This window comes from Tachysurus fulvidraco, chromosome 6 (genome assembly GCF_022655615.1).
Source record: "Tachysurus fulvidraco isolate hzauxx_2018 chromosome 6, HZAU_PFXX_2.0, whole genome shotgun sequence".
Classification (NCBI taxonomy): Eukaryota; Metazoa; Chordata; class Actinopteri; order Siluriformes; family Bagridae; genus Tachysurus; species Tachysurus fulvidraco.
In genome coordinates this window covers 20,903,866-20,916,647 of record NC_062523.1, presented here as the reverse complement: position 1 = coordinate 20,916,647, position 12,782 = coordinate 20,903,866, and the positions used below count along the sequence as shown (strand labels likewise).

General features: G+C 43.2%; 1 protein-coding gene across 7 annotated transcripts in view; it reads left to right on the top strand.

The window, feature by feature from the left end:
* The window catches only part of parp4 (poly (ADP-ribose) polymerase family, member 4), a 46,220-nt gene extending 33,647 nt beyond the window's left edge, over nucleotides 1-12,573 (top strand). For 4 of the 7 annotated variants that reach the window (XM_047814661.1, XM_047814662.1, XM_047814663.1 and 1 more), the window contains 15 exons: nucleotides 152-339; nucleotides 802-901; nucleotides 995-1,165; nucleotides 1,318-1,398; nucleotides 1,496-1,576; nucleotides 1,997-2,092; nucleotides 2,391-2,492; nucleotides 2,580-2,636; nucleotides 2,751-2,828; nucleotides 3,184-3,570; nucleotides 4,277-4,354; nucleotides 9,519-9,689; nucleotides 10,990-11,092; nucleotides 11,679-11,811; nucleotides 11,901-12,573. In XM_047814661.1, coding sequence (XP_047670617.1) covers nucleotides 152-339; nucleotides 802-901; nucleotides 995-1,165; nucleotides 1,318-1,398; nucleotides 1,496-1,576; nucleotides 1,997-2,092; nucleotides 2,391-2,492; nucleotides 2,580-2,636; nucleotides 2,751-2,828; nucleotides 3,184-3,570; nucleotides 4,277-4,354; nucleotides 9,519-9,689; nucleotides 10,990-11,092; nucleotides 11,679-11,811; nucleotides 11,901-12,102 — 2,028 coding nt within the window. In that variant the 3' untranslated portion in view covers nucleotides 12,103-12,573. The remainder of the gene's footprint in view (nucleotides 1-151; nucleotides 340-801; nucleotides 902-994; nucleotides 1,166-1,317; nucleotides 1,399-1,495; nucleotides 1,577-1,996; nucleotides 2,093-2,390; nucleotides 2,493-2,579; nucleotides 2,637-2,750; nucleotides 2,829-3,183; nucleotides 3,571-4,276; nucleotides 4,355-9,518; nucleotides 9,690-10,989; nucleotides 11,093-11,678; nucleotides 11,812-11,900) is intronic. The other 3 variants (XM_047814666.1, XM_027164270.2, XM_047814659.1) reach the window with 3 other exon arrangements.
* The last annotated feature ends 209 nt before the right edge of the window (nucleotides 12,574-12,782 follow it).

The window sequence follows — 12,782 nt, the reverse complement described above, 5'->3', positions numbered from 1 at the left end:
TTGCATTTAAAAACTTCTTAGAGATAGTATATGTCCATTTGTATGCTCTGAGTATGTCTGACTGTAAACACTTCAAAGTGTATTAGTATTTTATTATTACAATTTACTATTACTAATTAGTACTAATTATTATTATTAATTTTACTATTAGTCCTCGACTGCTGTTGGTGGCAGCACTGAGCTGTGGAGACCCCTGCGCACCCTGAATCTGCTGCCTCCTTCACGTGGTGTGAGAAACGTGTTGCTTATCTCTGATGGACATGTGCAGAACCAGCCTCAAACCCTGCAGCTGGTGCGAGACAACGTCCGACACACACGTCTCTTCACCTGCGGCCTCAAGTAAGCACTCATCAGTTTTCTAAATGCAGAAATGTATCTTTAAACCTAAACAGTTGCCCAAGGAGTAGGTACAGAAGCTTATTTCTTAACTCAACAGTTTTGACTAGGTTGATATAAGAAAGATTCTTATTTCGCTTTATATGGCACCTTTCTCTCACTCATGACTGCCATTAAATATGTAAGAAGAAAATAAAAGAGAAGAAAAAGAGAAAAGATGAGGATATGTGCGAACATATTTCAGAAAAGACTTAAAGTAGCAGACAAATATGCTGTTGGTTACATTTTAAATCCATGGATTGATTGTTGTGATTATAAGTAAATCTATACTAGAAGTCATATGCTTAGGTCTTTGAGAACCTTTCATAATCGAATCACATTTTCAGCAACGCCGTAAACTAGCAAATGATGCCCAGTAATACACTTTAGGTCTGTTTCTTCTAATCTGCTCATGTTTTTGTGTAGCCTGACAGCTAATCGTTACATGCTGAGAGCTCTGGCTCAGGCAGGTGGAGGAACTTATGAGTTTTTTGACACCAAGACAAAGTACAACTGGGCTGAAAAGGTGAGCTTCACTCCATGGACTTGAAATGAACCTTGAGGTTAACGGTGTATATGTGTAACATGTGGGTGAGACATCGCTGTTTGGCTGTTGTAGGTGAATTCTCAGGTGAGGTGCATGGTATCACCAGGCTGTAGCTCTGTGGCAGTTAAGTGGCGGCAGTTCAACCCTACAGCTCCCTCTCCTGTTCAGGCTCCCTCACAGCTCCATGCTCTCTTCAGTGAACGTCACACTTTGGTCTATGGCTTTGTCCCACACTGCACTCAGGTATTTCACCATCACCTCTTTGATTTATTTCTTTTTTGCACTTTACCAAATGCACATCATGTTATTCCTTGTGCTCTCAGTCATTAAGCCATTAAAGCCGTTTGTCGTTTATTTGTTCCTGAGACTCAGCTTGAGAGTTTTTATTGGTTTAGGCTACACTGTTTGGTGATCTGAGTGGGCAGGAAATTGAGACCATGGTTTCTACTACAGAATTACAGAAGACAAAAGGAACAGTAAGATATTGTTGTATTATTTAAAAAGTGTTATAATAGTTAATACAAATCCTTATTTAACGTGATAAATGATGGTTTTTATTTTTCTCCCTTCTAGTTCCTTCACAAGCTAACGGCAAGAGCAATCATCAGAGACTATGAGGATGGCAGCCTTGGCACTAGTGAGGCAGAACATGAGGTTTGCATTGTAGATGGATGTTTATTGAATACCTTTAAGCAGTTCTTATGGTATAAAGCCTAATTTGGTGGAGTATGTGGTAATGTAATATAAGATACAGAGTCTTCCAATTTAAGCCTCTTACCTGTGGAGGAAATGTGTCCAGTTATTGCATCAGAGTACCAGTTAGATCTGAGAATGTGAGGTGCAGGGATGTTTTATTTTATAAATAAAATAGGTGGATTCTTCAGGACACTGTACCAGAGAAATAGGGCATGACTTGTGTCACATTACTACACGATAGCTGTACATTGATATATGAAATTCAACAATATCATAATCCAGCAGTATGTGATAAAGACCCAGTTAAGGCTGCTCTTCCTGTCCTGTGTCTGAAACTAAATGATGGTCTAATAAACAGTTTTCTCTTATCTTTTTCAGGGGAAGAAAGCAGAGCTAAAGTCCTACATCATTGAGCTCAGTAAGGAGTTCTCCATCCTGTCCCAGTTTACCAGCTTCGTTGCTGTTGAAGAGAGAGTAAGATTTCAAAACACTTTTAAATACATTTAAATTACATTTCTGCCATTTAGAAGACACCTTTTTAAAGAGTGACTTACGTTTTATTTCAGTTTATATAATTGAGCAATTGATAATTTAAGGGCCTTGCTCAGGGGCCCAGCTGTGGCAGTTTGGAGGACATGGGATTCAAACTCATGACCTTCCCGATCAGTAGTTCGACACCTTAACCGCAAGGCTACCGCATCCCTTGTATAGACACTTGTTCTGTGGCATGATGCATAACTGTAGTGCTTTGTAACTCCTTATTTCTGTGTAGGATAAGGAAAAGCCTGACTCCGGCTTTACTGACGTGCCTACGATAATTGCAGAGGAAGATGTGGATATTCTCCCTTACATGGGATGGAGAGAACACAGACAGGTATCTATCTTTTGTCATTCATCCATTTTCACCCTGTCTGTTGAAACCAAAAACATAAACTAGCCATAAAACATCTTATCCTTACAGCGTATACCAGCTACGAAGACAAAAAATAAAAAGAGATTGAGATACCTTCGAAATAAGGTATGTAATAGTTAAATAATCGGTTTAAGTAGTTCAATAGTTCGTTACATATCTAGCTCAGAACATTTCTGTTTATTTTTGCTTATTAAGTGCTGTGTTCTGCTTATTTTTCAGAGGAGTCAGGAGTCAGAATCACCCGACATTATCGATTCGTCTGAACTTTCTGTTGGGTTCTGCAAACCATCTGTACAGGTAAGAAGGAAGGATGGAATCACACTAGCTAATTTTTTAGCTTAAACATTAGCAGTGATTTTAAGCAGAAAGATTTTTTTTATGACAAAATTGAGAACTTTCTGTGCAGACGTCCAGTGTCTTTTCTACTGAATTACCACTATTTTCGTTATGCCTATTCATATGTATGCCTGTTACATCCAGAAATATCGGCACCCATTGAAGGAATAATCAAGAATGTTATATAAAATCATTCTTATGCACAATCATTTATTGTTGGTATTTATTATTTAACCAAGGATGCACACTAAACAATTATGAGTGTATTTAACAATGTTGTCATTTGTCCGAACTATTTGTGTCTTTCTTTCCTCAGTGTGACACTTATGACTCAGAAGAATTTTGTAATACCTATCTACCTTTTAAAACCACTCAAGTTTATGATGACCTCGACATTGTTAATAATGAGGAAGAATTTGATGGAAACACATATGAAGATTCTTTGGGGTTTGGAATTTTTGATGCACCTGTAATGGAAGATGTCCAACCCACTCCTGAGTTTCAGACACTTCATGCAGCCAGTCCATGCACAGCTTCTATTGCAGCAGACGGATCTCCACACTCATTTACTTCAGCTCTGGAGAATGTTACACATTTAAGGCTCAGTGACCAGCTTAACTGGCTTTCAGAATTCGTGACTGTTTCTGACGGACACAGGATTGGAGAGAGAAATGTCCCCTTGGCCGATCAATCTGCATTCAGTGTAAATACATCTGCAGATCTCATGCTTGCAGTGAACTTAGTTTCAGCTCCTGATACTGTTGATTCTCACCTCGTTGCCTCAGCTATTCCTGTTGCACTTAATCTTAGTATTAGAAGCAATGATTCCTATCAGTCTTCCCAAGTTTGTTTCTCTCCACCCAGTAATGATTTTGAAATACGTTCTCTTTCTTCTCCTTTTCCTCCTGCTCTTAAAGATAGATTTAAATAAAAAATTTAGAGGACACTAAATAAACAGTATCATATACAGCAATTTATCTCTTGAATTTATCTCTGTACTGCGGTAGGATAAACAGATTTGGTCTGAAATCATACTTCGTGTATTTGTAATGTGTAAAACCAGTGTGGTGCACAATTCCCAATCTAGATTTGCCTCTAGATAAAATGTCACTCGCTTTCTGCGTAAGAAAACAGCATCAGTTTTGTCATTCATCCATTTTCACTCTGTCTGTTGAAACCAAACCCATAAACCAGCCGTAAAACATCTCATCTTCAAAGCTGATAGTAGCCATGAATGCAACAAATAAACAGAGATTGAGATTCCTTGATTATAATCAAGATAAGGTCATGTAATAGTTAAATAATCGGTTTAAATAGTTCAATAGTTAGTTACATAGCTAGCTCAAAACATTTCTGTTTATTTCTCCAGGTTCTGTGGAGTTATGTGCTGTGTTCTGCTTATTTTTCAGAGGAGTCAGGAGTCAGAATCACCCGACATTATCGATTCGTCTGAACTTTCTGTTGGGTTCTGCAAACCATCTGTACAGGTAAGAAGAAAGGATGGAATCAGACTAGCTGATTTTTTAGCTTAAACATTAGCAGTGATTTTAAGCACAAAGATTTTTTTTTATGACAAAAGTGAGAGCATTCTGTGTGTTATAATATAAAGTGTTATAATAGTTAATACAAATCATTAGGTTACTTTCGTAACCTCGGTTCTCTGAAACATCGAGTGGAGAGATCCACCTATGGGAAGGGCATCCGTTCCTGACCTGTACAGAAGCATCCAATTGCACCAAGTCTGGCTTGACAGACAGGAGCGCGTGCCAAAGGCTGGTAAGGTAACGCCCCTTACCCGAGTGCATAATGCACCTGCACACCCTACCTTTCCTCAGTTAGCATATTCGCTTCTCGTGCAGCAAGCAGGGCAAACTTGGTGGATCTCTCCACTCGATGTTTCAGAGAACCGAGGTTACGAAAGTAACCTAATGTTCTCTTTCATCATCTCGTGTTCGAGATCCACCTATGGGAGATATAGACAACTCCCCGGTTGCTCAAAACACTCACAGCGAGGCCCTGTAAGCCAGAGGACGGCCAAAAAGGTGGTGCTCGGCACGTCACAAAGCAGCAGACATAACATACTGTGCGGGGTAAAAGGCTCAGCCAAAGAGAAACACAACATGTAACAACATGCATGTTAGAACCCCGCTGATTTCCAACAAGCGGGCCGCCTGCAGGAAAAGAACATGTATATAAACATGTGAATGGACCGACCCGGGCGTCCGGAGGGGAGAAGACCATATGCCTGAAACATGCATAGCCAGGCCGGCAGACAGGGCTGAAAGGAGTGCTGGCCTCGTAGCACGTGGCTACGAAGAGCCCACACTTAAGACCGCATGAGCCACCGTGGTACGGGTAACATCAAGCCGGTAGTGCCTGACAAAGGTGTGTGGAGAGGACCAGCTCGCCACGGCACAAATGTCCTGCAAGGGAACTCCCCCAAACAGAGCCAAAGAAGCAGCCAAGCCTCTAGTGGAGTGAGCCCTGAGGCCACCTGGAGGCTGCACGCCCCTAGACTCATACCCTAAGGAGATGGCTTCTACAATCCAGCGAGAGAGGTGTTGCTTAGAGATGGGTTTTCCCGCATTCAGAGGGGCCCAAGAGATGAAGAGCTGATCGCTCCCTCGAAAAGAGTTCATGTACGCACGTAGGGCACGCACAGGGCACAAAGCATTCAACCTCCGGTCCTCTGCAGAGGAAAAAGGAGGAGGGTGAAAAGCGGAAAGCTCACGCTGAAACGGGCGTGACATGCAGCGATAGCCACCTTAATCTTCGAAAAGGTCCTGCCACGATCGATAAGGTCCTGCAAAAAAAACAGAATACTAGTGACTGAGCACAGATATGAGACGAGCTGGTGCTCCTCGCACCACGCCTCAAACACACGTTATTTGCAATCATAGAGAGAACGTGTGGAAAAGGCCCTGGCATTCTGAATTGTGGAGATAACACGGGGGGGGGGAGCCTCAGCATGCTCAAATTCGCCCTCTCACGGGCCAGGCCCAGAGAGCCACCCTGTCCGGGTGAGGATGAAAGATCTCCCCATTCGCTTGGGCCAGGAGGTCCGTAAGCAATGGGAGGGGCCACGGCTCCGCATACAGAAGAGGAATTATCTCCGCTAGTCAAGGTGCCTTGCCTGCACTGCGACCTTGGCCAGGGTCAGGGATATCAGGCAGAGCAGAGGGAAAGCATAGAGCAGCACGCTGGGCCATGGGAACGTAGGACAGTGGGCGTTTTCGCGTGAGGCGAAGAGAAAAGCAGCCTCACTATCTGGGGTTGGAGCCTCCACTCTTCGTGCAGAGGGTTCCCCCTTGACAGAAGGTCTGCACCCCTGTTCAAAAGGCCCGGGAAGTGCGTCGCCCGTAACGACAGGAAATGCCGCACGCTCCACACCAACAGCTTGTGAGCCAGAGCGTGAAGCTTGGAGGCTCGCATGCCACCTATACAGCTACAGCTGTCGTATTGTCACAGCGTACCAGCACATGATGTCCCCGCAGGCGGGGCGAGAAATGCTGTAGAGCATTCAACACAGTGAGGAGCTCCAAGTAATTTATATGGGCTGAATGAAGTGAGATCGGCCACACACCGTTCACTGATCTGCCCTCTTGTGTGGCTCCCCACCCTGTCAAGGAGGCATCTGTCGTGACCACCTTCCGGCGCATGACCGCCCCGAGAGGGGTCCCATGCGCGTAAAATTTGCTCTTTAACACATTGATTCTGAAACCGAGCACAGCGATGTGTGAGAGCACACGGGCAGTGTTTTGAATCACATTCTCTCTTGAATCGGCTATAATAAGCCAGTCATCTATGTAAGTCAGGATCCTGAGACCCGCTATTCTCAGCAGCGCAAGCCCCGCCTCCACACACAGACAGAACGTCCGAACGGAAGGACCGTGAATTCGTAACATATGCTTTGGTAGGCGAAACGAAGGAATTTTGTGTGTGGAGGATAGATGCTTATGTGGAAAAAAGCATCGCTCAGATCGCTCGAGCAAAACCAATCGTTCCACTTTATCGAACGTATGATAGAGCCGTGGCTTTATCGAACGTATGATAGAGCCGTGTGTTAACATTCTGAAGTCGTATTTCTGTAAATGTTTGTTCAACACTCTGAGATCCAGAATAGGATGAAGAGATCCGTCCTTTTTCGGGACCAGGAAATAACGAGAATAAAACCCCTGATTGTTTAGATGCGAGGGTACAACTCAACTCGCTCCCTTTTCGAGAAGAGATGAGATCTCGTCTTTCAGAATGTGGGACCAGACCACTCTGTGGAACTGCAGGGGTGATTGGACAAACTGCAGTCTGTAACCCCTCCTGACTGTGTGAATCACCCAATCGGGGGCCGAGACAGACAGCCAGGGTGCCACGTGACTCCCGAGCACTGGGGCCGTAGTCTTTATTGAACATGTGAGAGGAGTGTGAAGGGGGGTGTTTGGTGACACTGCTTCTGCACTCAATCCCACATCCTTCCCCATTGGAACCGGGGAACGCACCTGGGCGACACGGGGAACGGTGAAGCCTGTGTGGAACATTGACCCTCGCCAGCGAGGGGGGGCTGACCTCGCCATAGGAGAACCTCCATCTTTTGGATGGGTGAACCTGGAGGGTAGAACATCCGAGCATCAGCGCAGCGGCCGGGCCGAAAAGAGCCTGACCCGGTTCAGCCGGTGCCCCAGCGATGCGACGCTTCTCACTATCAGGGAGACCAGATAGATTGAGCCACAGCGCACGTTCTCCGACCACCGACAAAGCCATAGAGCACCTGCTCGCCTGAACAGCCTGACGGGCATTGCGGAGGACAAGGTCATTGACCGTGACAATCTACTTCCAGAGATCAGGCGATGGCGACCCACTCTCCAGCTGCTGGCCCAAATCAAGCAGGAGTTCAGCCTGATATGCAGACAACAGCAAGGAGACTTTGAGAGCTCGAATGGAAAGAGCTGAGGCTTTATATGACGCCTGATGGATTGATGCGGAGAAACGATCCATCTTGTCCGGGAGGACGGGCTTGGGTGGGGTGAGCAGCCCGCCCTGAGGTGGGTTAAGGTCTCTGGCGATGGACGGCTTGATCACGGGGGATCGCCCATGCTCAGACCCGCCATATCCTTCACCTCAAGCCCCACGAGACCGTGTTTTAGATCAAGCGGATATCCCCAGCAATACCTCATGTGTTTCGCACATGCAGGGAGGACGGGCAGGAGCTGCTTCCTCGGCCCGGTAGGAAGCTCCAGAAGCTTACCTTCATACACATCCCTCTCCTTATCCGAAGCATTCAGGAGAGGCGGCCATTTGTTGTTGAGCCACGCAGCAGTGCGTGAACAAAGCTCCAACAGCACCGATTGAGGTGGGGCGGGGGGGGCTTGAGGGGCCGCGGAAGATGGGATGGCTTCCTCGTCATCTGAGCCCTCCAGAAGGCCTGCCTCGGCCTCATCCCCAGAACCTGCCGGTCTTTCGGGAAAACGGTCATCGGCTGGTAGTAAATCCTCAAACGGGGAAGGACACATGTCGGCCCAGTCAGAGGAAGCTGCGCTGCGGGAGGCCCCCAGGAGCGTGGCAGCGTCGCCTTTTTACCCCTCCAAGTCGGACAGGTCGAAGTCGACACACTGGGAGGTGGCCGTCTTGAGCCTGCGACGCAGGAGCTTTTTCGGGAGCACCAGGCAATGGCTAGTTCTCTGGGAGGTCAATAGCCTCTTCCGCATGCTTGAGACCCGTGCAGACAACGCAGAAGGGGTGGGAATCCCTCGTGGTGATAAGCGTGCCGCACGCGGCCGGGCAGGCTCACGATAGGCTGTCCACCGGAGTAGCTGGAGCCGCTTTGGAGAGCGCCATAGAAGGGGAAAAAAAGCAGGCAGGCAGCTTACAGAAAAAGGAGGGTGGGTGCGAGCGTGGGCGGCTCGCGAAGCTAACCTGACTGAGGATGAGCATGTCCGGCGGAGGCTGATCGAACGATATGTCCTCCTGAAGACAAAAAGTGCAGTCCAAAAAATACCAGGGAACTGTGAGGTAGGAGCAGAAGTCACGAGAAGCGAAAGTTAACTGAGGAAAGGTAGTGCGTGCAGGTGCATTATGCACTCGGGTAAGGGGCGTTACCTTACCTGCCTTTGCCACGCGCTCCTGTCTGTCAAGCCAGACTTGGTGCAATTGGATGCTTCTGTAGAGGTCAGATCTACAATGGTTGTTTATTGAATACCTTTAAGCAGTTCTTATGGTATAAAGCCTAATTTGGTATGTTGGGTTCTGCAAACCATCTGTACAGGTAAGAAGAAATAATGGTTAAGCTTAATGTTGGGAAATTAGAAAGACAATGAAAAAGATAAGACTAGCTGATTTTTTAGCTTAAACATTAGCAGTGATTTTAAACACAAAGATTTTTTATGACAAAAGTGAGAGCTTTCTGTGCAGAAGTCCAGTGTCTTTTCTACTGAGTTACCACTATTTTCGTTATGCCTATTCATATATATGCCTGTTACATCCAGAAATATTTGCACCCATCGAAGGAATAATCCAGATTGTTATATAAAGTCATTCTTATGCACAATCATTTAGTGTTGGTAGTTATTATTTAACCAAGGATGCACACTAAACAATTATGAGTGTATTTAACAATGTAGTCATTTGTCTGAACTATTTGTGTCTTTTGTTGAAAATCAGAGAAAACAAAATTTACATTTAGTGAAGATCCACCAGAGTGATGAGGTTCAAAGCACTCTTCGTCTTGATGGCAAGCTGAGGCACAGATCCCGATTAAACCTTTTAAATAGACGATACAACCGGATATTTGACGGGATCAACTGGGATGAGCTGTTTAACCTTCAACACAAGGTACATATACACCTCTATACATACATACTACCAGCCATTAGTACAATGAAATTAATTCAGGAAAGTGACATCAGAATTCATTTACTATTATTGTTTTAAGCTTAAACTGTAAACATAGGAAAAAGCCAAATCTAATTAGGGTTGCAAAATTCCAGGAATTTTCAAGGCTGGAAACTTTCTATGAGAATTAACGGGAATATATGCAAATATACTGCAGAAAATATTTAAAAAATGCATAGTTGCCTATAACAAGGAACTTAAATGTAGTTTAAAAAAATCTTAACAGCATAATTTTGTTTAAAACAAAAAGATTTAATGCAATTTAAGTTGAATTTGTACCCCGCATTCCTTGGTCACTTGCACACAGCAGCACCCTGCTTACTGGAGGGCCATTGAGGCCAAACCCCCTGCATGTACTTGCATTCTTCCATAACATGCACAGTAACACTTTATTTTAGGGTCATTTAACTAGATGCTTATTAGCATGAATATTAATAGAATATTGGCTATTTATTAGTACGTATTAGCTACTTATTAAGCACATATTAATGCCTTATTCTGCATTACCTTATTCTACATTCTTAATTGTACCCAATACCTAAACTTAATAACTACCTTACTAACTCTTAATAAGCAGTAAATTAGGAGTGTTACCACATGCACAGATAATTTGATGACCCTCCCCCACACACTCACTCACCCCTGAAATAAAAAAACCTATATAAAATAATGTTTATTACAATTATTATGTTTATTACAAGCATAATAATGTTTATTATGCTTTTGTGTTACTCAATGAAAGAATTAATTAAAGTTCTACTTACAGTTAAATCAGTCAAGGCATAATTTTTAAAATTTGTATTACCTTGCATGCATGTCTGCTTATGACCAAACAAAATGTTTATGTTTGTATTTGATATAGTTTATATACATTTCCCTATATTTCCAAATAATTCCCATAAATTCCCATAAGTTTAAAAATTTTGAATATATCCAAAATTCCTCAGATTAAGTTTCCGTTGGAAGTTTTCGGAAATTTACTGGAAACTTTCTGCCCCTTTGCAACCATAAATCTAATGCATATGGATATTGTCAATATATTTATTTTAGAACATATTTTTATTCACCTGAATATAACAGGTAAAGTTCAGCCAATAAATGTATCTGAATTTAAGGCAATGTGCATGAAGTCAACCTATTTAGCTAATTAAAACTACAGTAGCTAAATTTCTATGTTGACCTAAAATATCCAGTAGGACACACAAGTTTTGTATTTAAATTGTGCTTTGTCTTGACATAGGATGGTTATTGGGAATGTTCTGGGACACTAAGTAGATTCCTGGGCCTGGATATGGACTTCCTCACCAATGTGTTCCTGAAAGAGAAAGGCATCTGTTCTTTGGGTAAGCAGAAACTCTGTGAAAACAGAAACTGACTTTCAATTAACATAACTAGAGTTATCTTCATTTTAGATGTCAAATGGGTTTTGTGGCTCCCTGTGTTTTTTTTTTTCTGTGGGAAACGGGTCCAAATGGCTCTTTGAGTGTTTAAGGTTGCAGTACATGAACAACAACCAAAATCCAATACTGTTGGCAAAGGGAGGATGTAAAAATGTTTTATTGTTTTATTGTTATATTTTGTAAAGCACTTTGTGATTTTATCTGTGGAAGGTGCTATATAAATAAACTTTACTTACTTACTTACTACTTACTGATTTGCAGTGAGCTTTTCCAAAGACATGTGGTCTCAATACAATGCCAGCACACTCAATATCTTCACAGAATAAGAGCTAGTGATTTAATGTGTTCCCTTTTTTTAGCTCAACTTATGACCCATAGTGTGACTGCTGACAAAATGTTTCAGTTAAACCATCATCGCTCATCATCAGTTCTTTGTGCTGTAGTTATTCTGGTATGCTAATATTTATGACTCATTCTGTTCTGAAGGGAACACTTGACATATTAAATCCTGTGGGTCTCTGTGTTTCAGGTGAAAAGGCTCATGCTGTCATCCTGAAGATGGTAGCCACACTGCTGGTGCTGCAGTTGATCCGAGTGAAGAAGATGGCTGACGGGGAGCTGTTACAGTCTCTCTTCCGCCTCGCTGACCACCCCGAGCCCAGGCATGAGTCCCTTCAATCTGCATTTTTTTAATTTTACTGATATGTAAGGCATTTTGGTCATGTTCTGTTATAATGTGTGTGTCCTGTAGGCCAGCCTGCTGGGCAGCACTGAAGAAGGCAGTGGAGTGGGTGTGCTGGGCAGAAAGACAGTACCCATGTGTGTACAGCAGGCTAGAGTTCGGCTGGGACTGGGAGTCGAGCACACGCCAGCTGCTGGGACTGGACCCTCTGCCTCCATTCTCACCTCTGATCCCTGTGCTCCAGAGAAGTACACATCTGAAAGTCATGTAGGCATGTGAAGGCCATTTAATTCAGTTCACTTCAGTTTTATTTGTATAGCGCTTTTAACAGTGGACATTGTCTCAAAGCAGCTTTACAGAAGATAAGAAATACAGTACAAAACGTTTATTATACAAAGATCAATATTATACAAATGTCCAAGATTAATATTAGACTCATATATAAATGTTTTTGTATTTATCCCCATATTTGCATTAAGTGTTAAGACTTACAACTTAATTCTGTTATCTTTAGATAATTTAGCAGTGCTTTGTATACTCTATTTTGACACGGGCATTTTGTCAAATGTTCTAGAGGAAAGGTGTGTTTAAAGATGTTTACACATGAAAGAAGAGCAGTGAGTGTTGTCATGTGCTTGATGTTCAAAGGAAGAGAAATCATTGTCAGTGCTTCTCTGTGTATCACCAGTTTCTTATATTCTATTTCTGTTTCCTGCAATAAACAAGTTGGATGTTCATTTAAGGTTGTCTACATACTTTCGTTTCTTGCGAATTACGTAATTCAACTCCAGAGTGTCTGCTTTTTTTATAGTGTCTGTCTCTAAATTTAGTAGCTGAACTCCTGGGAATTTAACTGAAACCAGGGTTTATGGTCAGAAGAAAGAGCTTTATTTTTGGTCATAGAGAAAAGAACCCTTGTTGGTAGAGGATGTGTGATGTTACAGTGCTGTT